General features: G+C 38.4%; 1 protein-coding gene across 1 annotated transcript; it reads left to right on the top strand.

Annotated features, from left to right (window-relative positions):
* The first annotated feature begins 4,689 nt into the window (after positions 1-4,689).
* On the top strand, positions 4,690-26,860 carry LOC115422973 (vasopressin V2 receptor-like). The gene is given in 8 exon segments (XM_030139632.1): positions 4,690-5,107; positions 6,142-6,215; positions 15,018-15,403; positions 16,726-16,971; positions 17,218-17,364; positions 21,702-22,140; positions 22,143-22,274; positions 25,044-26,860. Coding segments are annotated over 6 exon segments (1,548 nt in total). The 5' UTR covers positions 4,690-5,107; positions 6,142-6,215; positions 15,018-15,019; the 3' UTR covers positions 25,244-26,860.

Consider the following 26,860-nt stretch of genomic DNA (forward strand, 5'->3'; position numbering starts at 1 on the left):
TTTTTAAACAAAATTCTGCATGTAACACAGTCAAGAGGACACGAAAATTGTGCGCTACTATTTTTTTGAATGTCTCTTTATTCTCTCACAGGTACATTTTGGGAATTGAACTAATTATGCAAGGCAGAGTGTTTCGTGAAAATGACCGATGTTGCAAAATCATTTGCAATTTATATGTGTTTAACTGGGCAGGTTCTGCATGTAACACAAGTGGACACGATGGGTTACATACAAAACCTGGAATGAGACTGAGATTCATGAAAACCCACATGTCTGGATTAGAAAAACCAGTAGGATCATCACATTTAACACAGTGTCTTCATTCGTAGTGGAATATAAGACCATTTACAGCCATGTTTTCCAGATCAAATGCACTGACACCTAGGTAGCTTTTCATGTCCCAGTTTTGGTCCTATTTTTGGTCCCAATATTTTATTAAAAATTCATTAATTTTGGGATGGCTCAGAGCAAGAGTATCATTGTTTTTTGCAGTTATCTGAGGTCATCATTAGGTACATCGTGGGGGGAAATATGTCCACATTTCTCTTTTATTATTGGGTCTAAAAAGCTGCCAAAGTACCAGGTACCAAAATGAACCCAGTTTCATAGAAGCACTCGTTTATATAAAACATATTTTTAAATGTGTTCGTGCTTCTCTGTAACAGTTGGACATTGGTTAGTCTGTCAGTCAATTCAATTCTCCATATTATGTTTGAAACATATCTAAGGAACTACTTGACATAGTGTCCTAAAATTTGGCACAACGTTCATGCTCAAGGATGAAAAGACTGTGGGGACCAAAGGTTCAGTTTATGGGACCTCAGGGAACACGGTTTATTTTCAGTTTATGCAAAGGATAGTGGATGCATCTTTCTAAACATATGGTTCTTGTTTCCTAACAGACAGCTTGACTGTAGTTGACAAGATCATCAATCATTTTGTAATGAAAATGAATAATAAAGTTCACCAAGTCCATGAACTAGTGTTTACCATTAGCTCACCCATTACCATGGATATTCCTGCAGTTATACCCTTTTGTCCAAATATGGACACTTCTGGCTCCAAACAGCCAAGAAACAGCCAAAACACAAACTCCTAGATTCAAAACGTTCATTCCCAAATCAATGAGAGGGCAACAATGGCTCTGTCATTTCTTATATATATAGTATTCCAAAATGACTAATATCTCCCAAAATATTGGTCCTATCAACTTGACCAAAAATACATAAGTATTACAAACTTCAACAGTCAGCTCTTTCCAGATTTTGTGTGATTCCTGAGACACACACACATGCACACACACACACACACACACACACACACACACACACACACACACACATAGGCCACTTGGCTTTTATAATATAGATATTCCACTCATACAGTAATGACCTGTGTGAAATATCCTGTATGACCCAGTAGAAGTGAGCACCGGTGTATTTACAGAGACATTTCCCTCTTGTACTGCAGTGTTTGGAATGTTTTTGTGTGCGGACATTCAAGCAGTGACCATATACCTCCAGCCATAGGCGTAGGTTTCATTTGAACACCGGACTGTTCCCCCAGTGTATTTAGTGGGGGGTCTGAGGGTTTGACCATTAAACACTATACCCTGTATTCTGGCAAATTTAACTCACTAATTTATGCCATCAGCTTATGGTTGAAATGTCTTTATTTGCTCTAAGTAAAATACAAACACCATGTAATGGAATAGGCTACACAGTGCTTTGATATATTTTGTATTACATTCAAATATTTACTTTCCTCTATCCTAACAGCCATAAAAATGCCTAAAGCACAGCCAAAGAACCATCTACCTAGGTTATTACTAGTAATTTAGCCCCTCATATAGTGGGGAGTTGAAAAATTCAGCAGTTGTGGCTGCAACTCACTGATTTTCCCTAAAAAGCCTCATGTTCACCTTGACATATTTTATGTTATATTTTATTAATATAAATTTGTGCACATAGCCTACAACTGTGAAAGTCAGATTCACACAGCTGCTGCAGCTCATGTTAGACACTTGTCTGCTGCTCTTAACCAGCTGGCAGGGAATTACTTGAGTTAGCAAACAAACACACAGCGCTTTCTAGCAGTGAAGTAGTAAAACATTAATGATAATGGCTCACAACTTACATGGTTTTGGCAGTTTAAAAAAAATGTCCTTAGTTCAGACTCTCTTTCTCATCTGACTCCTCCTGGTTTTCAACCTGACTGTCCATGCACAAGGGAAAGGAGGAGACGCTGTTGACACACACCACCACACCGTGTGTCACGCCGTCTGTGTGTGGGTCTAGAGCAGGGGTGTCCAACATATGGGCTGTGGGCCAACACCAACCCACCAAGGGGTTTGATGAATTTATGGGGATAAATTTAAGAAGGGCAAAAATTACACAAAGCAATATGTATTAAATAATACATAATACAACAATAATACAAAATACGTTATTATACAATAATACAAAACATTTTTGGTTTCAGATGCTGTTACTAAATGTTTTGTGCATTTGTAGATCCACCCCAATCTGTAAGGTGTAATGCACATAATAATACGCTGAGGCATAATATTGTTAAACTTCCCTTAATTTTTCCTTAGAAATTTCTGGTAGTTCATGGTTGTTCAGGTTTTTTCACATTATATGTGAAAGGACAGTTTGTAAATGTAAACATTTGCACAATGTCATTCTAGTATTTTTGCACTAGCAACAAAGATAAAACTTTGCCGTTGTCATTATTTATAGATCATTATGCTATTACTTTACTGGTCTGGCCCACTTGAGATCAAACTGGGCTATATGTGGCCACTGAAAGAAATGAGTTTGACACCCATGGTCAAGAGAATAATCACAACATGACATTACAGCAGTTTTTCAACATAAAGGTCCTCTGCCTCTTTCATGTTTTCATTACAGATGGGCGAATGCAGGTGGTCAACATACTAACTGGGACATTATTGCCTCCAGCCAAAACCAGTGGTGCACAGAATAAAATGAAATGCAATGACTCCAGTTACATTACTCTACTGTTTCTGCAGGTCTATGTTTCTGAAAGATCTAATGTGGATGAACTACATACACACTCATAAATATAGCTACAGATACCTAAGTGGACACAATGAAGCATCAGTCATGATCAGTCATCATTTGGTATCGTTGTGCGAAGGTGTGGACATAATTATTGTTTAACTCCTATTATGCAATAAACAACGGTTCCACAGCTTTCTTCTTACGTGTTTTTGTCGTTCAGTAACTCCCTCTCTCTCCTCATTCACCATATAGCTTCCTCAGCCACCACTGTTCTCTAGTTCCTGTGTGGAAACAATAAATTAGGTTAGTTTCATTCACATTGTATATTTTCATGCTGTGTCATTTCATTCAAAGGAAATGACCTCAACTAACATTACACATTTATGTTAAAATAATATAGATGATGTGGTACCACTGACAGGTGACCAAATAAAATGTTTCATTGCAGTGATTAAATGACAGATTTGTTTGACTTTGAACATCATTGGACAGATTTGATATGATGCACAGTAGATCAACAAGTCTAGGAAATATATAACATAGGCCCTTTTAACATATTTTAACCTGTAAATGCTACAAAACTGGCCGTTTAATGAGATGTGATATTTTTTAATTGTGTTTTACACAAAAGATAAATATGATGTAGATATTTTTCTGACTATTTGGGTTCTGCTTTAAGATGCTTTTTAAAGCACACTGATAATAATTTTCATTACCTGTTACATTATTGGTGTTTTATATGTATGTTTTTACAATTGTGTTTTATGTATGTTTTTAGTAATGAGTTTTATTTAGCATTTTATTTACCTTTAGTAGACAAAGACAAAGTAAGTTTAGTAATTAGCTAAATTTGAGATTTTAGAGAATGGTTCAGAAAAGGTGCAGGAGTAACTGGATCATGTGAAATAGTGAGTCTGACCAAATGTATTAATGCTGAGCTCTTTGTAATTTCTAAATAATGACTTATAATTTGTTTTAAATGCAATCAATGATTAATAGTTAGATATCATTTATAAATTCTTTATCAGAGTACTTTATTGTCAAGTGGCACCACTAATGGACAGCTGTTTTCTTTCTACAAACCTTCAGTCCTGTGTATACATCAAGGGCGTGACATGGTGGTGGCCTGGCTGACTCAGCCTATTTACACTCCTGGATGGGTGGAAATGCACCAGCCCTTTACCACCAACAACAAAGGCAATGGAAGGTATGTATGGGAGCAAAACAAGGGGAGAGCTTTGAATAAAAACACAAGTGCTGTATATCAATGACTTACGCAGGCCATAAATCATTACAATGAGGGGTGGTCCTTCTCTGGTTTCCCTCGTCCCTCTTTTTTTTGTCTCATACACATACAGTCACACGTGCAAACAGTAAATGCAAAACAAGGTTATATCTGAACACACCCCCACTACATACACACAAACAGACATAGAGTTCAGTGCTCTGTCTCAGTAATCCCTGCTCCTCTCTCTCTCTCTCTTTCTCTCTCTCTCTCTCTCTCTCTCTCTCTCTCTCTCTCTCTCTCTCTCTCTCTCTCTCTCCGATACACTTCATAGGTATGTATAACAGCCTCCCTCCACTCCTGGCTGCATGCTCCACCCTCAGCCCTAGAGGACAGGCTGGTTGACCCAGGAGGAGGGGATAGTGGGGGAAGGAGGTGGAGGTAAGAGCAGACGGAGCTCAAATTCATTTCTGCTGGTGCTTCTGGAAGCGCAGCACATTGCAAAAGCATAACGTGACGCACAAGGAGCCGGGGGGACACACATGGCTATCAAATGGATTACTCTGACATACACTTGTGAACTACTACACTGCAAGGACAATAGAGTCACCTGGCCTTCAAAGGACTTGCACAGAGCTTGCACAACTTCTTTGTGACACTGACAGAACAAGAAAAAAGGTACCTGGCTTTGATGCAGACGTAATGACATTTCTGAGTCTTTCTTAATTCATTCTGGACCCAGCTGACGCGCACACTAAACGGAGTGACTTGGACTGACAAACACTGAGATGTAAACATTTTGGGTTAAATTTTAACCGCTGCTGTCACACAGTTACACCACAGAGTTGGAACATAAGTAAGTAAGTGCTTTTTATTACAGTGCGGTGACTGTTTAATGTGATGACTTATTGAATGATAGCCATAATATTTATATAATTAGTGTAATCATCATAGCTTACTGTAATTGCCCTTTTATTATCTGAAAGCAATTTTCAGTCATGTCATCCAGTTGCTCCCAGTTGGTAAGATAGTTTGTGAATGGATTTCAGTACTGACCAATCTAGGTCATGTCTGTGTACATCGACAGTATCTCATGTCTGTGTGAAACCCAAATATGTCAAGCGCCGTATTCAGTATTTTTATTATTTCTTCTCTTTTTTATTCATCAGTTGTAGATTTATGCACACGGTGATTCATTTTGGCATCAGTATTATTAGTCTTATTTAGCTTATTCTAATTATATCATTGCTTTATACAAACTATTATCATAAAAATCACAACTAATCAAAATAATACTAAATTATAACAAAAAAAGGTAACATAATAGTCCAGGTTATGCTAACGGGAATTTAAGCAAATTACTGTTTTTATTACAGATGATAATAATTTGCCGCATACTTTCTTAAGCAGTTGCTGCTATGAAAGTAAAATGATTTAACATTTACATTCATCTGTTCCTGTTCTTTTGTTTCTGAATTTCTTAATGAAATCATGAGTTTAATGTAAATAACTGAGCTTTACTTTTATCTTAAGCTTTAAAAGTTTCTTCAAGTAATCAAACAAAAAGACATATTATAGTTAAGATTTCTGGTAAAGTATACTTGTATATGTTGAAAAAAAAAAAATTCGTTGTATATGTTAAAAAGACCGATTTGTCTTGAGTTAAACACACATGAGAGATGTTTATATTTCGGATATCCACGTCAGGTAATAACCACATGCCAGGTGATAAAAAAAATAATCAGTGTGAAATTTACAATGTATTGGGCACTTTATGTTTTTTCTTGGATTAAACTGCTCAAGGGAACTGTCAGGTTGTTAATGTGATCTGCTCTAGCGTGTAATGTTAATGGACTGTAATGGTGACGGCTCTAATTCTTTGTCCTATAGCCACCAAACCAAGAGCAAAACACATCGAGAGAGAAGGACACGCATGAGAAAGCTTACCATGCACTGACAACAAGGTGAGCGAGAGGTGTTCATATATACTCACCTCGGGGGGGCTCTTCTTTATGAGCATGTATTTTGATGTGTCTCTTTCTTTGGATTTATGTCCTGTGCCCATATTTGTAATTGCAAATCAAAGGTCTTTAGAAGATTAAAAAGAAATTTGTGGTCCCTGAGTAGGCGTATTTATGGTCCACACAAGTCCCCATCTTCAAAGTTCATTTATTTATTGGCTGACTCTTCAAAGATCTGTGAGGAAACATAGAGAAAAATAAAATAAAAATTACAGCTAAAGTTACTTAAAAAGTGATTTTTTTTTTTTTTTTTTTTCTGCTGCGCAACTGATGAAATCTCTCTATTTTTACATTTAAATCAACAAATCACTGTTTGGTGTAACAGTGTTAGTGATATAGAGCAGGAAGCTGTTTGTATCAACCATAGTGCTCTAAGGGGTTTTTCCATTAATTATGCAGTTTCCTTCTTTTTTGCTTTTGGCAGAGTTTGCAAAATGCAAAAAACAATTTCCTTGATTGTGGCCTCCGTCAGGAAAAATCATCATCATTACTGAAATTTTCATGGTCAATTTAGCTTAGTCTCTAACAGAATCATTTCATCGTGTTTATTTCATCATATGGCATAGATCTGACTGTATCAACGACAAACCTCTGAGCCTGTGTTAACACTGCAGCCCAATTTCCACTCTTCTAGGGATTGCTCTGAATTTTATATCAGTTCTGAGACATGATAGAAGATGAGAGCTGTTTGTTTAGTGCCCTTGCTTGTTGGTGGTGTGCTAGTTAATGATATATAACAAGAAAAACAGTCAGTGGTCCTCTGAGCAGACTTTATCAGTGCTGATAAGGGGACTTGGACCTTCTTCAACAATAGACCAATGCAGTTCTGTTCACAATTATGGAAATAAACTTGAGGTTCTTGAATATAAAACTCAAACAGGGCCACGGGACACATAATAGAGGTCTAGAAATGTGGGCAAGTAATGACTGTATCAATGTGTGTAATGAGGTGTGGTCCCACATGATGAACATTTAATGGGATGTTTGGCCAAGACACTGCAAGAACAAAGTATTTACTTTTATTGCTGCAGTCTGCGGTGGAGACTAGAACCAGAACTGACACACTCTGAAAGGACTGAATAAATTACGGATGCAGAGCTGACTTTTAATGAGGCAGGTGCCTCTAGAAATGTAAATGGATAAATATATATCTATACCTGTATTTTAACTAACTCTTTCAGACAGAGATTTTATGCCGCATGGGACTGCGCCAGTAGGGATCTAATTTACTGATACACAGGACTTAAAGAAGAAAGTGTAGTTATAACCACATTATCATGCAGATGAAATCCTGCGGTCTCAATGTATAGTGTCACATGACTCATCCAGACCTTTATTGTGCAAGACACTATTGATTTATATGTAAATAAAGTTTTCTTTCTGAGAAGCGCAGCAAAGAATACAAAACGTTTAGTACCATACATCATGTGCTCTGATATCTGATTCATACATTTATTTTTCGCCAGCTTTGATCCACATCAGGATAGACCATTATAATTCAGTTTCCTGCTGTTAAGAAGGACCACGATGATTAAATCAAACAGAAATGAAAAGTATGTCAGAGAGAGGTTCCTCTGCAGATTTGATCCTTGACGTTAGGTGATGGTGGACTGGTGTAGGACAGACAGGAGAGGAGAGAAGTGGGTGGATGAATTAGGAAAATTAGCAAAAATAAAAGGTGAGGGTGAAAAATAGACAAGAGGAAGAGGAACAGATTAAAGGAGAAGTAGCAGTAGGTTGTTTGAGTGTTGACAGGGCTGCTAAGGAGAACTTAGAGGTGCTCATTAATCAGACTGGGTCAAACATGGTCAATGGGGATGCATCAAGGGGCTGACAGGCAAACAGAGGACAGGTGAGAAAGTGCCCAGTTTTTCATTAAATTTGGATTACTTCACCTACTGCCTTGCACCTGTTTTGCTGCCACCAGCGCTTCATGTTTCCCACTGATTAGGTTTGAATCCACCAGGTCCATCCACAATGGCACCTCGAAATGGAAATTAGATGCTTTGTGCAAAAACAGTGACAGAAATTTGTTTTCCTGTCACCTAATCAGCATAAGAAAAACATTGCCAATATTTTGACATCAAAACAAAGTGTGAAGTAATAACACAAGACTTTTTAATGATATTCATACTGCCAAGAAATGCATGGAAACTGACATCTGTGTATAAAATACATACTAATCAGGGTGTCAAGTTTGGTGCCAATAAGGAACAGAAGTTTGAATTGTTTCCTACAGTAATGGAGACAAAATGAGGAAATGATAAGGTACTGAAGAAGAGCAGCACTATTGTGACTTATTTATCTATGCATAAAAATCTGTAGGTGTGAGTTGTCATTTCATAACCTTAAATTCTAGTGTCAGACCACTACAAGTAAACATATTATCAGCCAAATGCACTTTAAATATCAAAGGTAAAAGTTGTCGTTGTGAACTAAAATGGTCTCTGTCAGTGTTTTACTCTAAATGTGATGGTTTTGGATTCACATTACTGCTGCATCGATGCATATGTTTCATTTTACTGCTGTATATACTGAAGGCTGAGCTCATTTTTCACGACTTTATATGCTGTCACGTAATTTAATCATCCCCAGTGCATCATATTCTATAAGATCATCATACGTTTGTAGCATCGCTGTCCTGTGCGGACCACGTGTCTCTAAAAAGTCATCTTTTCATGAGCTCAGAAAACCAGGCCTGTTTCCATTTTGGTGACGATGCATTTTCCAGCTAATCCAGGAGGGATTTTAAAGAGTGATTTAGCTTATGAGAGAGGAGAATTTTCTCAACTCATAAAGGAACACTTTATCCTTTAGTTAATAACAAACACTGAAAATCAACACATTTGTAGCTATGTGATGAAGAAAATTTGTAATCTGGGAAGCCCATAAAACTGTGGCAAATATTGCAGAGTGAGAAGCATAATACACTGTTGACCATAATGCCAAAATAGTTTTTTTTTTCATCCATTAAAAAGTTATCTAAACACAGTCATCACCTTTGACCAGGTGCAATGATTACATACTAAGTCTGAGTTACACTTCATCTATCAAGAATAAATCACGTTGTCACGATCACTTCATGAGAAGAGCTAAATATATTTTATTCCAACTTTATGGGCAAAAAGTAGCAGAAAATGGAAATGAATAAAAATGACATTCCAAAATAACATTCCATCTCTGGTTTCAGTAGCTGGTACATGATGTCATTTATGAAAGAGAATGATCAAAACATGTGGGAACAGCCAAAGAGAAGCCTGAGATGTTGAAAGATGTTAACGCTTGCTCACTTTAATGCTTTCCTGCAAATTTTAACTACCTGTTTCTGTCATGATCCCTGAGGCACTGTAGCCCTGTGTGTGGGAAAGCAGCATAGTATGGAGAGAACATGGAAAATGGACAGTTGCATACTGGTTTTCCTCAGGAGAGGGAAGCAAAGGAGCGATTGACTCCCTAATTAATCAGAGTGAAAGCTTTAAAGTAAGAGAGGAAGCAATGTATAGAGCACTAACTACTAAAAGCATTGTCTACACTCCATCCAGTGTAAGGAGACGGAATAATTTGTGTGTTACCTTAAGTCGATCAGACATATGGGTGTGTCGCTCTGCCTGTGTTATTAAAGAAAGAGCAGAGCAGGATATATTTTCAAAGACAGGGAACGAAAAGAAATACACTTGTAGTTTCTCGATGTACTTTTATATTATGCAATTTTCTTTGAGGACAGGAAACGTCATTGCCAGAAGTTTGAAGCAGTGCATGGGTCCCCTGAAATTGAACCATTGAGCAATTTGAGGACAATCCATCCTGATTTTTTGGATGTGAAAGCCATGCAAATGAGACATGAACATATTTGGAGAGAATATTTTTGGTCCTTCAGGAGTCAAGAATAACAGGAACTGATTCAGATTTTCTAAGAACTAGATTTAGAGACATGCAGAACAATTGTTTGGGAAGATTTTCAGGAAATACCTCATGCACTCAAATTTTAACATCATTCCATAAGAGCTTCACGATAGAAGGGTTTTCCCCCCAGTAATTTATCATTTTAAGTGCTAGCCTGCAGGTTAGTAACCACGGAGCATTACTGCCTAAAAAAATAGTCATGAAACTGGATCATGAAATGCATTTGCACATCAACTTTGTGACATTTGGAGCCACTTTCATTAAAGTTCTCAGTTATCTGGTATCAGCTAGATCACAATACATGAATGGCGATGTTAAGTATAGGTTGGCATAAAATCATACAGCTCTGACTACAACAGGCTTATTAGTGTGACCCTGCTGGCATCAAAAGGACCCATTACAAAGGAAGATAAGGAGAAATAATTGTGATAAGGAAGACAATGAGATATGAGTTGAGGAAAATGAGCAGAACAATGAGAGCAGAACAAGTGAAGAGCTTTAACTAACGCTGTTTTCTTTGTGCTATGTTGATGTTACATGAAGGAGTGACTGCTTATTTACCCTCAAAAGAATTTATACGTACCTCAACAGACAGTAATATATAGCTCTGCTGTGTGTAACTTTGCTCTGTGCTGCAGCAGAAGTAGACATGGGGGGGGTCTGCTAATGATCCATTAAAATCCGAAATGGACGTCCCCGGGACTACGATGAAATGAAAACTGGGGGCTGTGTGTTTCTGTCAACTCTACTGACTCTTCGCACTGGTGCTGAATGTTACAAAACCAGGCAAAACTTCTTTTTATTTAAACCAGCACTGGTACAACTTCCTGTCGACTCCTCAGATGACAGTAGCCTCCAGGACAGACGTTCTGCGGCGCTGAGTGGTTTCATAATGACAGTGTGACCAGAACAAAAACAGGTTTTCTTTGTTTTTGCGGGCAGTTGATGTAAAAAAAAACAAAAAGCCATGACATTAAGAGAAGTCAAAGACATGATTCATATACAGTGAAGTATTAGTGTGATGCTGCTGTACCATACTGTGATGGAGGACTCATTTTTTCTTCTAGCTATAAATAAACTACTGAGTTGCATTGAAGGGAAAATGTCAAGCAACAATATTCAGAAAAAACTGCAACTGCGATTGCATCTATTCTAAGCGGTTTACAGTCCTGTTTGTTTGCAAAAGGGAAGGACTTTAACTGCCAAGTGAAGCCAATACATAAGTATCTTAAAGTGTAATTCTGCTAATGGCTGTGTAAAGGCCAGGAGCCTTTAGACTTGGATTGAACTTCTCTCTGAGAAGTCAGCAGATTTTTTTTCCTAGGGTGATTCTGGTTTTATTTGTTTTCTGTGGATCCCCTAAAAAGCAGTCCATCCTTAAGTTATTTTTCTGTTAATAGGATTTTAGACTGCATATAATTAGTAGACAGAAGAAACATGGCATCAACCATTGGCTTCTGAACAGCCTGTAGTTTGTGATTTGGCTGCTTCTGTGTTGGCTTATCAGAGCTGGAAGTGACCAAACAGGCAGAGCTACAGGAGGGCAGGAGGTAAGAGGTGAGCTAATGCTAAATGGAAGCTTACCGACTCTGTAAAATGGTAATCTTTGTCAAGATCTGTGTAACAAAGTCATTTTATGACGTTGTTAGTGAAAGCTGATAACTGCAAATACAGTAGAGCTGTCCGACAAATAAACTGTTGCCCATAAAGATAGAATAATTTCATTTTCTGGCACATTCCTCCTTTAATTCCTATTTATACACATCAGTAATCATCTTTTAACTAGGTGTAATGATTACATACTGAGTCCTTGTTATACTTTATCTATCAAAAATGAATTGTCATTTTATGAGAAAAGGTAAAAAAAAAATCTTTTAGTCCAACATTATGGGCAAGAGTGTATATTTCAATAAATAAAGAGAAACTAGAAGTCCAACTCAGCAATCAAAGCCTGACATCAGAGCCTTCTATTGGACCTGAGATCTGATTTATCTGATCTGATGGATTTACTTATAGTTGAATCTCTTATTAAAGATCCAAGTAAAACAAATGACAACAGAATGACTCTTGGAAAAAAGACTTAGAGAGACATCCAATACAGGCCTGTTGATGCTGGTATTATTTATAACTTGAAGATATCTCCACACAGGCTTCGCTTTGGATCCAAGGTCCTTGTCTGTTGAGGCTGATGGAACTTTTTGTCCTGTGGGGCTCATCTACCTAAAGACATTTATAGTTGCTGAGTCATGATTTCCCTGACAGACAGCTTGACTGCTTTAGTGTTCAATAAGTTACACTGGGCTGTCAAATGACTGTGTTACGCACGTGTTTAAAGTTAACACTGTACAGTGTCAGTAAGCTAATGTTTAGCATTAGTTCACCCATCACCCATTGTTCTCATGCTCTTCCACCTTGTATCCAAATATGGTCACTTCCAGCTCCATGAAGCCAACATGGCACCAGCCAAAATGCAGACTCCTCAGTGCAAAAAGGCAGTCCGAAAACCAATGTATGATGCTTATGTATAGGCTATGATTTTTGTTTACTGTCAATACATTGTACTGTCACAGCATGGAGAGACAACATCCTTTTGTAACATAATTCTTGATAGAATATTCATGCAGAAAAGTGAAAAACTGAAAATTTGCCCTTCTTTCAACATGTAGTTTAATCTCTAGAAGACATTGTCATATATTAATACATTTTGTCTTTCCATTTTTTTTTTTTATGTAAACCCAGGAACATTTTAAACTTAAATTCTTTTTCATAAAAAAACATCAGGTACATGGTTCCCGTGCTTTAATACCGAGGATTGATTTCCTAAGTCTGTTCTGGTATTATAACTACTCTATAAGCCGTAGATTTAGTGATGTGCTTATCCACACGGAGGCATAACTTGAAAGGGAATTTCACCTCAGAAATTGGTCACATGGGCAAATATACATAATGAGATTATATAGGAGGTATGAAGAACTGCATGAGCACAAAGAATCTTCTCATGAATTATTCTGTAATTACAGAGAGGGGCACGGGGCTTCCCAGGTCTGAACAAAGAGATGCCATCGCATTATTTGATTAAAAAGGCCTGTTATCGGAACCCTTAATTAAAGAATAAGGACAAATCAATAAGCAGATAATAAAGGAGAGTACTACTAACTTTGATCCTAAGGTGGAAATACTTCTGGACAAGGCAAAAACATTTCAGATAAATTGAAAGATGAAATGATGCATGAAGGAATGTATTGAAGGTGGATGCGCTTGAACCATTTATGGCAGGGTTATGTTCTCTTGATGTGGCAGTGATGCACCTAGAACATAAAAATAATTAAATAAGAAAAACCTGTAGTGCAACTTCTTCTTAGATTCATGTCCTTTCACCTACAGCTCCTACTGGTGCGTCATTCATATATCTGACCCCATTCCTCTGGCAAAACCAGCACGTAACACTTTACAATATGTTCTGCCGTGTTATCTCATGAAACCAATAGTGGGTAAGCTATTACCAGTAAATTGCCCATTAGGTCTCAGTGGAGGGATGAGAACAACCTTGTAATGTCTTGTTAGTTGCACTCAATTTCACAGTACACGTCTGTTTTGTTTCTATTTTTAGACGAGTGAACAATTTCCACGCACCCATTCTGTGTAACATTTACACTTAACCACTCCTAACTCCTTACATAACTCCTTCCATATTAGTCAAATCAATAAAATGTCAATCAGTGATAACTAACAGCTCATGTAACCTCCTTAGAGCTATATTTGGCCACTACTTCTTACCTTATCTTTTCAACGTCTTACCACAGGCCTATTATTTTACCTTTTCTGGGTTGTATTTTTATTTTTCCGCACTTGCCTTTTTCATTCATCTTGCTCATCCCAGACTGTCGACTCAGTTCAGTTTATTTGACTAGAGCTACCCCAGCATCCCATGACTCTGTTTCTTAATTTGTCATCCAATTCCTATCAACTTACGTTTCTTTTCAGCTATTTATTTATAAGTGAAGAAAAAACAAACATGAATCTTATTGAGATCAAGGCAGATTGTGACCAAGGGGGGAGAAAAGAATGCATGGACATATAAGAGAGTAAGAGAGAGAGAGAGAAAGATGAGGAAGGGGGAACAAAAACAGCAGTAAAACAGGAATGTAAGGGGGTAAACGAGGGATGAGAGTGATTATGAGAGCAGAGGTGAAGGAGTAAGAGTGGTGGGATCGAGGGAAAAGCTGTCAAATCAACCTTGAGAAAGTATGAATGTGAAAATAAACCAGGCTGAACTTGCGTCAAACAGAAGTAGAAGCTTTGAGACATGCACAAACAGACGCACTAAAAACTTAATAGAAAATTGGCAGCGGTATTGAAAACATAACGGTAATCACATGGTAGAAATTTGTGGCTTTCATAACAACCAGTCGGTTTTTAGCTAATCACATTTAAGTTATCTATGTGAAAAAGGAAACAAATGCATCAAAAACAAAGCATCTCTGTGAGAGAAACCCACCTCATCAAATATCTTACATAAAGGGCCTGAGCATTGTGATTCTTATTTGCAGTGGTATGATAAAGAAAATGTTAAGTAGAAAATTACTCAGCTGACAAATCTAACTACAATTGATAGAAACTGAATAAAGAGCTCAGACATGATACTGATATTGTGATAGTTCTGAACAAGTCATTTGTTTGTTTATATTATCGCCATCATCTGAGTGTATAGTCTTATGATCCTGCACCAGTCTGGTTGTTCCTCACCACTTAGTGCGGGCCATTGTGTGAACTCCACACAGGGAAGAGATTAATTTAGAGATTGTTGTTCCTTCTACATTAAATTCTGTGTTTGGGTTTCAGGAATGGAAAGCATCAGCGTGGAAACGGGCTGGGATGGGTTAGCCCTCTCCTCTCTGGTCACCGCAGGAAGGAGTAACTTCTCTTCCTCGTCCTTGTTTGTTTCTGAACTGAACTCCTTCAACACGTCTCACAGCGGGGGATCCTTCTTCGGGATATTTCCTGAGAATGGCTCCACTACCACACCTCACACGCTGCCCCAGCCCAAGGTCAGAGACCTGGGCCTGGCCCGGGCTGAGATCGCAGTTCTTGGGGTGGTGCTGGCTCTAACCACCCTGGGGAACAGCTTTGTCCTGTGGGTGCTGCTGAGGAGGAGGAAGCACAATGCACCGATGCACGTCTTTATGGTTAACCTATGTGTGGCTGACCTGGTAGTGGCTTTTTTTCAGGTGAGTTTATCGGTCACTTGATAAGGGTGGAGGTCAAGTTTGTTTTCTGTTGCTAAGCACGCATAAAATGAAGTCTTGTCTTTGTTAACTTCTGTTTTGATGACTTCCCATACAATAACCTAGAAAAAGATTAAAATGTGACTCTGCCTCCTCCCAGGAGACAAAAGTCCACAAAAGGCCAACCAAGATAAACATTTAGCCCTTTAATTTATTCATTCCAAATATCATTCCATTAAATTTACAGATTCATTTTACAAACTCAATTATTGCTCTATTCTTCTGTTCTGTTCTGTTCTGTTCTGTTCTATAAGTACATCATATGTTCTTACTTCTGATGTCATGTGAGAACCATGGGCTCAGAAAACATCCCCATTTTGAGCTTTACGACAATGTAGTTAATACTAGAGGGTTTTCAAAGGGGTCTTGTAGCTTAGGAAGGAGAAGTCTCTCATACTTCAGGAGGACTTCTTTTGACACTTCATGCTATATATAGTAAGGTGTACATCAGTGGTAGAAGAAGTATTCATATCCTTTACTCAATATATCACACCGCGAAAATCTCCCTAAACAAGGAAAGTTCTGAACCCTATTAAAAAAAAGCAAATATATATACATCATATATTTGTAACATCACTGTCCTGTGAGAACCATGTATCTCCAAAAGTCGACTTTTTGTCAGCTCAGAAAAACAGGTCAGGTTTCTGCTTTGTGACAATGCATTTTTCATGTAATCCAAGAGGGCTTTCAAGGAGTTGATTCAGTTTAAGAAGGAGGAGGCTTCATTTTCTCAATTCACAATGGAACATTTAATCCTTTAATTTATCACAAATGTTCAAAATCAACATGTACATCAAGCAAAAGGACTGCATATGAAAACCAACCTTTCTCTTAACTTGGGTACCATGTTAATTCATGTACACTGACCCTTTTTCTCAATAAAGAGTAAAGAATTTGGCAACAATTGGATTTCACTGGACAGGAAAGGCATGATAAATTGTAATCTGACTAATAACTGCTGTCAGATGAATGTAGTAGAGTAAAAGTATAGCATTTGTTGCACAGATGTACTGGGGGAGAAGTATATGTGTTTAGTTTATTTGAGTACATCTCAAAATTATAAAGTGAAGCATTGATGTGACAAGGTGATAAAATGCAGTCTGAGTGCAATGAATGATGGTAATGCATTGTATTGTGTGTAAAGGGTTGAGGTTAATATTGACCGAGCTCTTTTGACGAGCAAAAGACATTTTTCTTTGAAGTCTCTGTACTACAATGCTTTATTGTATTTAAATAATAATTTCTTTTTACATCTGTTTTCTTAGGTTCTTCCTCAGCTGATCTGGGATATCACGGAGAGATTTCAGGGGCCTGACTTGCTCTGCCGGTCTATCAAGTACTTGCAGATTGTTGGCATGTTTGCCTCTTCATATATGATAGTTGCCATGACAGTAGACCGGCACCATGCCATCTGCTGCCCTTTGCAGGCCTATCGAGGGGGGGCAATGTCCCGCTGGAACACCCCAGTCATGGTGGCATGGGGCTTGGCTTTAGTCCTCAGCATACCACAGGTAGGGAGTGGCAAGCACAGACAAAAACAAAACCTCTTGTTGCACAGACACACACGCAAAAAACACACATGGTGAAATAGGAAATGAGTTCTCAGCAGGCGTTCACACCCTGATTTCTATACAGCAGAGCTCAAGACTGTGTTATTTTTAGCTGCACGAGGTCACTGCAGTTCAGCTAGTGGAGAAGAATAGTGACAGTCGTGTCTGCTGGCGTGCTGACCACCCTCCATTTGTTGGATCTGTCAGGTGTTCATCTTCTCTCGCTCAGAAGTGGCGCCTGGTGAGTTCGAGTGCTGGGGACACTTTACCGAACCATGGGGGCTGAAGGCCTACGTCACCTGGATGACTGTGGCAGTCTTCCTGCTGCCTGCGCTCATCATTACCATCTGTCAGGTAATACTGGTTGTACTGCCTTTATATTTCATCCATACAAAACAGCTCTTGGCTCCACTATAACCTTCATCTTAAGCTGATCAATAGGGTGGAAGAGTATTACCTGAAATGAGGCCTGCTTTATTGGGACTTAATGGAGATTCAGCTCATAAATTGCCAATAGACCACAATATTAACTGAGTGAATAAAAGGAATACATTAAACCTTTTAATATTCAGTGCATCATTCTCATGTGAAGTCAGCAACACAGACAGCAAATAATAGCTCAGTGCATTTGTACCTGAATGATACAAATGCACCATGTATGGTGTATGTTGCATATAGATTTTTTCTGCAGTTGGTAAAATTTACTGATCAAAAACATAGACAAGGTGTCACAAAAACACTGGCAGGTTAAAAGTAGACATAACACTATATAATGGGTAATATTTAAAGGGGTCATATTTTGGTAAACCCACTTTTATTAGTCTTTGGTACATTTATTTGTGTATTTTGGGACCCTAATAGTTCCAAAAGTTTGAATTTGAACCCTCCAGGTGCTGTACAGCTGTCTTCATATTCGTTTTGGCAAAAAATGAGTGGATTTCTGCAACCTGTTTTAATTCCTGCTTAATTTGTTACATCTATAACTGAGAGCAGCACAGCCAACAACCTGGAGGGGGTGGGGTGTGAAGTGGCTCATGTGCATTTAAAGGGCCAGCGCTCAAAATGACCTTTCTCGTGTCATTACTCAGAAATAGGGTTGAAGATGGACCTGTTGAGTTTAATTATTGAAGAAGTCAGACCCGAGCATATCACTTATAGTTTATGTAGCTCAGTGGTTCTTGAATGGGGGTATGCGTACCCCTGGGGGTACGTGAAGGCACTCCAGGGGGTACATGAGATTTTAAAATATATTTAAAAAGCAGCATCCATGCAAAAATCCTTTAAAAATAATTACTAAATTGATTAAATATTTCAAGAAAATATATAAGTTCATAAAATTAATTTTATATTCAGTAGGCTATTCAATTTCATCATCCTAAAAACCCAGAGTCTCCCCCATACCAGAATGGTTCAACCCAACCTGTCATTATGCCACCTAGCATCACCTGTAAATCACTTGAAAACTCAAACAATGGAGTCATGCTTGAAGCGTAATTCTTTTGAAAACACGGAGGGACAAGTGGCAAAGAAGGCCAAACCAGAGCCAGCAAAATTTTAGCTGTATCTTGAAGATTATGTTTTATTTGGATTTACGTCCACAAGTTGCAACCCACCCAAGGCACTGTGCTTTTTCTGTGGGGAGAAACTAGATAACAGTAGCATGAAGCAAATGAAAATTATTTTTATGAAGACAAATCTTTCTTTATAATTAAGCTAATGATTTCTTTTTGAGAACAGATCTTTACTATGATCCCAAAGGAGGACACTTTATGTTGATAATTATTTTTATGTGCACAACTCTTTATTTATAATTAAGTTAATTATTTCTTTCTTTTTATTTCTAAATGCTTCAAGGGAGACCATTACAAATGGAGTTCCAAAGTTTAATAAATCAGACACTGATGGCACAGCATTCTGTTTTAAGTCATTTTTTTCAACCAAAAATGCTTTGCACTGGTTAGGGAGTACTTGGCTGAAAAAATATTTCACAGGGGGTACATCACTGAAAAAAGGTTGGGAACCACTGATGTAGACCACAGGGAAATATTTTAAAATGCATAATTTCATTTAAAAAAAAAAAACAAGCTAAATATCACTGTTAAATTGGTATATGCAATATGTTTGTGAGATTCACTCACTTTGATTCATGTAAAATGAATGGATCTGTGAGAGGACGTAAGAATAAGACAAGCAAAACACTGAAATGACTCTTACACAACTCAGTTACAAAATGACATAACAATTTGAAATTATTTGCATAATTTGTGCATGTGGACATTTTGCCAACCTGATATTTTCCTGCACGTTCGGGCCTCTAATCCACACATAAAGAACATTTTAGATTTAGATTTTTAAAACACTGTGATTTTTTAAATCTAACTTTCAATTCACACTTCTCGTTGCATGTGTGATGAACATACACCTGAAACATCAAATATAGGTCATATACATATATACAGCAGTTTATTACTTGTAGATCATTGTCAGCATTTGCATTTTGGAGACAGAAACAGATAAGTCTTTACAATATAAAGAATACACTTTACAACACAGATCAACACTTAAGGTGTTATAACTTAGGTTGGTGTAAGTTGTAAACGCAGCTAGGTCCAGTATTATCTGAAGATCCACCGTGTCTACAGTTAAAGTCCACCTTTAAAGTCCAGACTATGGTTTGTCTGATGGTTATCGCAGTTTGTCGTGATTTTTGCATTGTAATGTACATAGAGATATTTTGTAAAACCAAGGTTGCATGGCATTTTTTTAAAGGGGGAGGAGAAAAAAAATCAAGATTCTAGATTCTTTATTGTCATTCAACGTGTGAAATGGAGAACAAAATTCTGATCTATAGGATCAATAGTGAGGTAGACATTTGAAAAGAACTACACATAGACACGTATATAAGCATTTAGCTTCTGCCTAAGCCTGTTCAGTCTGAACAGAATTCACAGTTGGCTGACTTCAAATCCGCCTCATTGATTATATGTTCTGTATTATGGAAGATGACTGAATAAACTTAAACCTTAAACATTTAAATAGAAAAACATGCAATTTTCAAAATAGAAAAACAACAAAAACAGAATGCAAATAAATAATAATAATAATAATTATAATAATTATAATAATAAATTAACATGGAGGAGAAGAAAGTGACTGGAAAATGTAAACAGATTAATGCACGTTTTATTGTAATAAATGTGGCTGAATATTACACTGTGTCATTATATTGCACGTAAATGAATGGCACCAGAGTGAGTTATTGGTCAGTTCTGGTATGAGTTGAACATTCTTATTCATCCGTGTAGCATCTGTTTCTGAGCCTGGTGGTTCTGGCTCTGATGCTGCAGTCTCCTGCCTGATGGAAGATGGACAAACAGGCAGTGTGAAGGGTCCATTTAGGAAAATATCCCTCTTAGTGTAGATGGCATTAGTTACAGCCCACATAGAGCAAGTCCTGATTAATCAGGAGTGGTCAATATATGGCCTAACCAAAGCATCAGGCAAAAGTTCTATACATAAAAATCCTAAATAGGTCTGTATGCATTGTAAAATTAACCGTGACAACAATAAAACACAAATCCTCCCCAAAATGTTAAATCTGCACAATTCAAATCCCAAACATATCTACACACAATGGCCCAAAGACCACTCAAAAGATTCCATGATGTAGGAAATACAACCCAGCAATGAAACATGTGGCATACATGAAATACTGTTACGTTTTGATGAAGGTTGCACTTGGCAGGCATTGTTTAATAACCCGTATGGGACTGTGGTTGGTGTTATGTAGCATCCCATGGAGGATAGGCATTCTGGGCTGTCTCCCATCAGCCCTGCTGCTCTATTTAGGGAAAGATATTTCCAGGGTCTAGCTATTTCCCCTAATTAACACGACGTTTGGAGGACCATTGCTGAGACCACTGCTCAGAAAATGTGCCCACTCTGAGAGCCTCCTGCCAGGAAAAGGAATGTACTAGATTTCAGCCAAACATAGAATCCATGGCCTTTTTTTTAATTATCACATTTCAAATCAAGAGGACTCTTTAGACACTTTGTCAGAAGTAGTGTAAAATGTAGCTTCTCCTCAGCAAGAGGAAATAATCCAGAAAGTTTCAGCTGACTCAGCTGGAGAACTATGTAGCTCACTTCACGGTGTGGTTTAGCTTGGAATACTTTTAAACCATGTCCTCATAAACCCTCTTTCAAGCCTAAAGGTGCTAAAAGAACAATGGTTAATAGCAGTAAACCTTAAATAGTCTACATAAGATGGTAAAAATAGGCACATGAACAAATCATGTGTAATTATCTGCTTTCAAGTTATTTTTTGCAGTTTAGGAGTATGCCAGAAATCATTTTGATGCATTTTATGGCTGAATTTTACAGTTGTTACTCAGATTGTAATGGTGAAGGAGTAGTGGTATTTTGTAATGCTACATAAAAATGTCCGGCACTGATTTATGGATCATAGTGAAGTAGCCAGCACATGGCTCTTTCGCATTTCAAATTGCCCATCAGTGTTACTGTGCAGTAAAGCCGAAATTAGATTGTCTACAAAGACAAGCTTTCAGAGCTGGCACGTGTCAGTCATGAAATGAAATACTCTGACTCTTAGCTGTTCTGATATCTATGATGATGGAAGAATCTTGTTTCTTTTGACAAAGTGTGCTTTGAAAATGATTGTTATCTTTCAGATAAGAATCTTCAGGGAGATTCACAACAACATCTACCTGAAGTCAGAGCGGATGGTGATGGCTGAGCTTAAGAAGAATGAAATCCTCTTCCGCTTCCACAGTTTTAAAAAGGATGAGGAGCGGGCCAGGGAGAGGGGCAGACGGGCATCTGGAGGGAGCAGGGATGGGAGAGGAGGCCAACTTTTAAAGGGTGTGAATAACAGCCCTCACAATAACACCCATGGCAGCAAAGTGGGAGAGTGTTACGACTATGTACCATCATCTCTTCAGTACAGCAGTTGCTGTGGAGAACATGTGACTGCAGCAACAACATCATCTGTGCAGCAGCCAGCGCTGAACTGTTCAGATTGCCAAGAGTCCAACACATCCTACGAGCCAGCCTCAGGATCCCCGTGTTGTTCACTTGAATACCCGCCAACCCAACGCCCACCCACTCCACCCCAAGCATCACTAAAGCCATGTCCAAGACTGTGAGAATGACCCTGGTCATCGTTTTAGTCTACACTATCTGCTGGTCCCCTTTCTTCATAGTCCAGCTGTGGGCAGCCTGGGACCCCAACCCTCCAGACCAAGGTCAGTTAGACCAACCTGTGTTTATTTATTCCAATACATAGTGGAGTACAAAGCCATGCTCATTAGACACCTTAACTATTTATCACTATTCAGGACTTTAACAGTTTCAGAAAAAAATTTACAAAAATTTAATGAACCAACCATCCAACCAGTCAGTCAGTCAATCAGCCAACCAACCAACCAAACAACCAACTGGTCGGTCGGTCATGGTGTATAGTGTAGAGTGAAATACACTCCTTCAAGACATGAATCAGCAAAACAGGTGGATCATCCTGCTAGGGTTTACTTTGCTCGCTTTACATTTTGACCCTAATTATCACTTACATAACACATATACATTGGGACATTGCTGTGTGTCTGCAGTTCAACCTCAGAAAACAACAAAAATATATAGATGTTGTAAAACTCTCTTGAATATGTTACTTATCTTGTTTTTCTTGAGCGAACTAATCTTTCTTACCACAGTTTACCCATTTAATTGCCCTTAATGTTCAAACCCTTGCTGTTTCACACTCCATGCGGCCAAAAAACAAACGCCAAATGATTAAGTCTGGTTTATAACAACAACCTGTGATTGATTCTGTTCTGTGCTCACTCATCATTCAAAGGACACCTCACTCTAGCTTAGATGTGGCAACAGCAAGAGGAGGTCAAAAACAGTGTTTCCCAGGAAATCCTGAGCTGACATTTCTGGCGTCTGTACATTTTGGCACACAAACAGAATCTGTTGATCCAGTGATGAAGCAAGCAGGCCGAGGCTTAATTTGTGACAGATTCTACACACTGACTGGGTGTCCTGTGATCTAAAGCTAAAGACAAACACCAGAGGCCAGTAAATAACCTGTTTATAACCCCCGCTGCTTTTGCAACAGGGCCAGATGTTGACATTTCATCAACAATGATCCATGCCAGCTGCTCACACATTTAGGAGAAATCACAAGCACAACACACAGAGTGAGTAGATGAGCAAACACACCCGCACACATGCATATACAGTGTACAAACATGAGATACAAATATGAATTAATGTAACTGGTCGTGTCAGACACTGTGTTGTGAGTGTTGTGTTTGAGGAAGAGACTTGTACATGCATAACTCTGGAGGCAGTCTTTGTTTAATCTTTAAAGCTCCTGACGAAAGCAGCATAAATACAAAAACCTCCGGTCAGTAAGTTCCATAAAGCATACCCCTCTCCCATGGAGATCAGGAACAATAGGGTGAATACATTACATTATTAAAACAGTATAGCATACCTGACGGAAGCAGCATAAATTAAAAAAAACAAAAAAAACACCGGTCAGTAAGTTCCATAAAGTATGCCCCTACACAAGTTAAATAACATGGAAATATGTTTTAGTACATTGTAAGCGCTTCATAGAAAGTTTGAGCTAGCTAGTAAACTTAAAAATGCAATTAGCAGAGGCCACAACAAAGATTTCCTCCAACTCCAAGGCAGCTTACCATCTCCCATGGAGATCAGGAACAATAGGGAAGTCGTAAAGGTGCGAAAATGCTAGCGGGTAGTGTCACACTATAAAGTAACCGTTGGGTTACAGACTCAAATTAAAAGTTCCACATACTGACTCGGAGGTCCAACCTGTCTGGTAGTAACTCAAATAAATGAAAAGAGAATAAACAGATTTTATGTAATTATAACACTAACTAATATACAATATAATTTACATACCCACATTGCTGCTGAATAATTGACCTTGTTACATTAACATTAATAAGTCCTCAGAGGTAGATGATTCCTGGCCCCCTCCCTTTCACACACATTGCAGATTATTATCAGCTGTGTATTTTAATTCTGTGGCATTTTGTCCTCATCTATTGTCCTTAGTTGGCTCCAGGGGAAGCATGTTTAAGTTATTACATAAAAGACTTATTATTAGAGGAAAACAGCAAAAACAAAAAGAGGAAGTATGTGTGGTTATGTCTTTCTGGGATATTTAAAGTGCCCTTATTATTATTCCTGCTGGAAATAAAATTAAAAACATAATCATTAATTGTTCATATTCACACTGAATAGCTGTGGTAAATATTAGTGTTTGTTTCATATAGAAGGGAAGAGGAGGATAATCCTATGATATACCAAGGACGATTGTTCTCATTTGGGTCTGAAATTATCCATCTGTACGCCATCATTTCCCTAAGCATACCTACATTTAACATAAATACACTGGGACTTTGACTAACGGCTGCAATTAAAAAACAGAAAACAAACAAAGCCACAAACACAAACTACCTGTGAACTGCGTTTTCCCTTTATTTGTCAGTTTTGTTTTTTTTTTAATCATTCTTTCTCTAAGTTTGAGGCTAGTCCTCCAAAAGTGTAAAATGCAACATGTAAATACATTTGCATATCTTAATGGCATTTTTATTTCAGATGAGTAAATAGGTTTTAATATATATACATATTTTCATCAGTTTTTCACCTTGGTAGCTTGTATCCAAGAGAGAACTCGGGTGAAGAAAGGAGTGTTGTCTCATTCTCAAACTACAGTTATTTTACAGTGAGTATTTTTGTGCATGTGATGTTTTTGTTAGACACATACACTGGAGAGATACAGGAAACATGAGACAGTCAGTAGGGGAATAACAAGAAACAAATGGCCCAGCCAGAAGAGACCCTAACCCATGACTCACTGGTACTTACACACTCCAACCCCTCAGCTGTTGGGCTGCCCCATCTCATCAGCTCTTATAATGTATTTACATCTGCTTCTAAGTCCTGTTTTGTAACATGTGCATGTGTTCCCTCTGCAGGAGTGGCCTTCACTATTCTGATGCTGCTGGCCAGTCTGAACTCTTGCACCAACCCGTGGATCTACACGGCCTTCTCCAGTAGTGTGTCCAGAGAGCTGCAGAACCTGCTGCACTGCGGGTCACGACATGGCCGCCGGGGCTCACTCCCAGATGACTCCACCACCACGCACACCTCCACCACCAAGGACAACATGTACTGACAGATGACTGACAAAGATATGTTTGAAAAATCATGCACGGCTGCACAAATGCCCCATTTGCAAGGACACGCTGTTGCACACAATGCCGCCACCACCTCCAGTGTCTCTGCCTGAAAACAGAGCACTGACCTCTACCAGATGTTTCCACCAACAAAAGACAGCTGCACTGTCAACAGGACTTCTATCTGTAATCACCTATGCTCCCCACCTCAGCTATGAGGAAGGGTGTCACTGAGGATGTCAACACCATTTTATGGAGGCACAGTGGAATACGCAGCGACAACGAGCGACAGATCTGCAATGCGAAATGGCCTTGAATGTAAAAAGATTTTCACCTCACTTGCTAATAAGTAGGACATTGTACAATAAGTCCTACAACAAAATGTCTGGCCCTGTTCAGACAGAGCAGGACTGCAGGAATGCAAGGGGTGGATCACTGTGTTAATGGCCTTATGGCACGCCTAATGTACAAAGCAGCAGACAAAGCTATGGGTGTAGAAAAAACAAAGCAGCGCGCTAAGAAAGAGTGAGAGACATTTAGAGACAGCAGGAGAGAGCGAGACAGCTGCTGGACTGAGAACAGACAGGGGATGACATGGATGTTACAGGGGCGGCCCTCAGAAGGCTGTACACGAAATCTAATAATGTGAACAAACTTTGTTAAATCAAAGAAAACGGATTAGAGATGGATGCTTGAGGCTGAATTCATATTCTCTCAGGAGGAATCCGGTTTCAAGGAACAATAGTGATTTGTTAGTGGGCTGGACAAAGGACAGTGCAGACATGCTCCATGAGGAACTGCAACACCGCAGATCAATGCAAACAGTCAGAGGGGCTGACAGAAACAAACACAAGTGAGAGGGGGTGGGTTACGGTCCAGAAGAATACAAATGAACAATCCAGGTTTCCGCAACCAACTGGGACACAATTATGTGGTTGTATTTTGTACAAACATAGTGTATGAGGTACACAAATCACCTTCCTGTCATGCTCTCCTGAAAATATGAAACATGAACCTGAACATTACTTAAGAGACAGAAAGGAAACAAGAAATATTATTCATTCCATGTACAGTAATAGACATTGTAAAGTATATTTATTGAAAACATATGGCACATTAAATATGATTACGTTTTGTGCAAGATAAATGTTGAATGTAAATCGTAGGATTGTAATGTTTTTTGTTAATGTGTGTCAGTAGAAGGAGATGTCAATCCAAAGGTTTTCTACGACTGTAGAATCTCATCAGGTCTTAAACGTACAACTCTTAAATATGTTGGGTTGGAGACACCATATTAAGCAAAGAACAGAAGAGCATCACTTCATGTCATCAACCTCATGTCGTTTTTAGAAAAGTTTCATGTCAACATGGAAAATACTCGTCGTCATATTAAGTGCCTGTAAATGTCAGCTGACATTTTAGGGGGGTGGGTGGGGGGGTGGGGGGCTCCCTCAGTGGATTAATCTCCAAGTGATGTCAGCCATGTTATTCTTGGAAGGAGCTACCGCTACAGCAGGGATCTTTGGACATGTTATATCACACCATGAGCCATGTGTTATTTTATTTCTATATTTATTGTTGTATAAATGAAATAATACAGAATATATCACTATCAA

The sequence above is a fragment of the Sphaeramia orbicularis genome, chromosome 7, assembly GCF_902148855.1.
Source record: "Sphaeramia orbicularis chromosome 7, fSphaOr1.1, whole genome shotgun sequence".
Lineage (NCBI taxonomy): Eukaryota > Metazoa > Chordata > Actinopteri > Kurtiformes > Apogonidae > Sphaeramia > Sphaeramia orbicularis.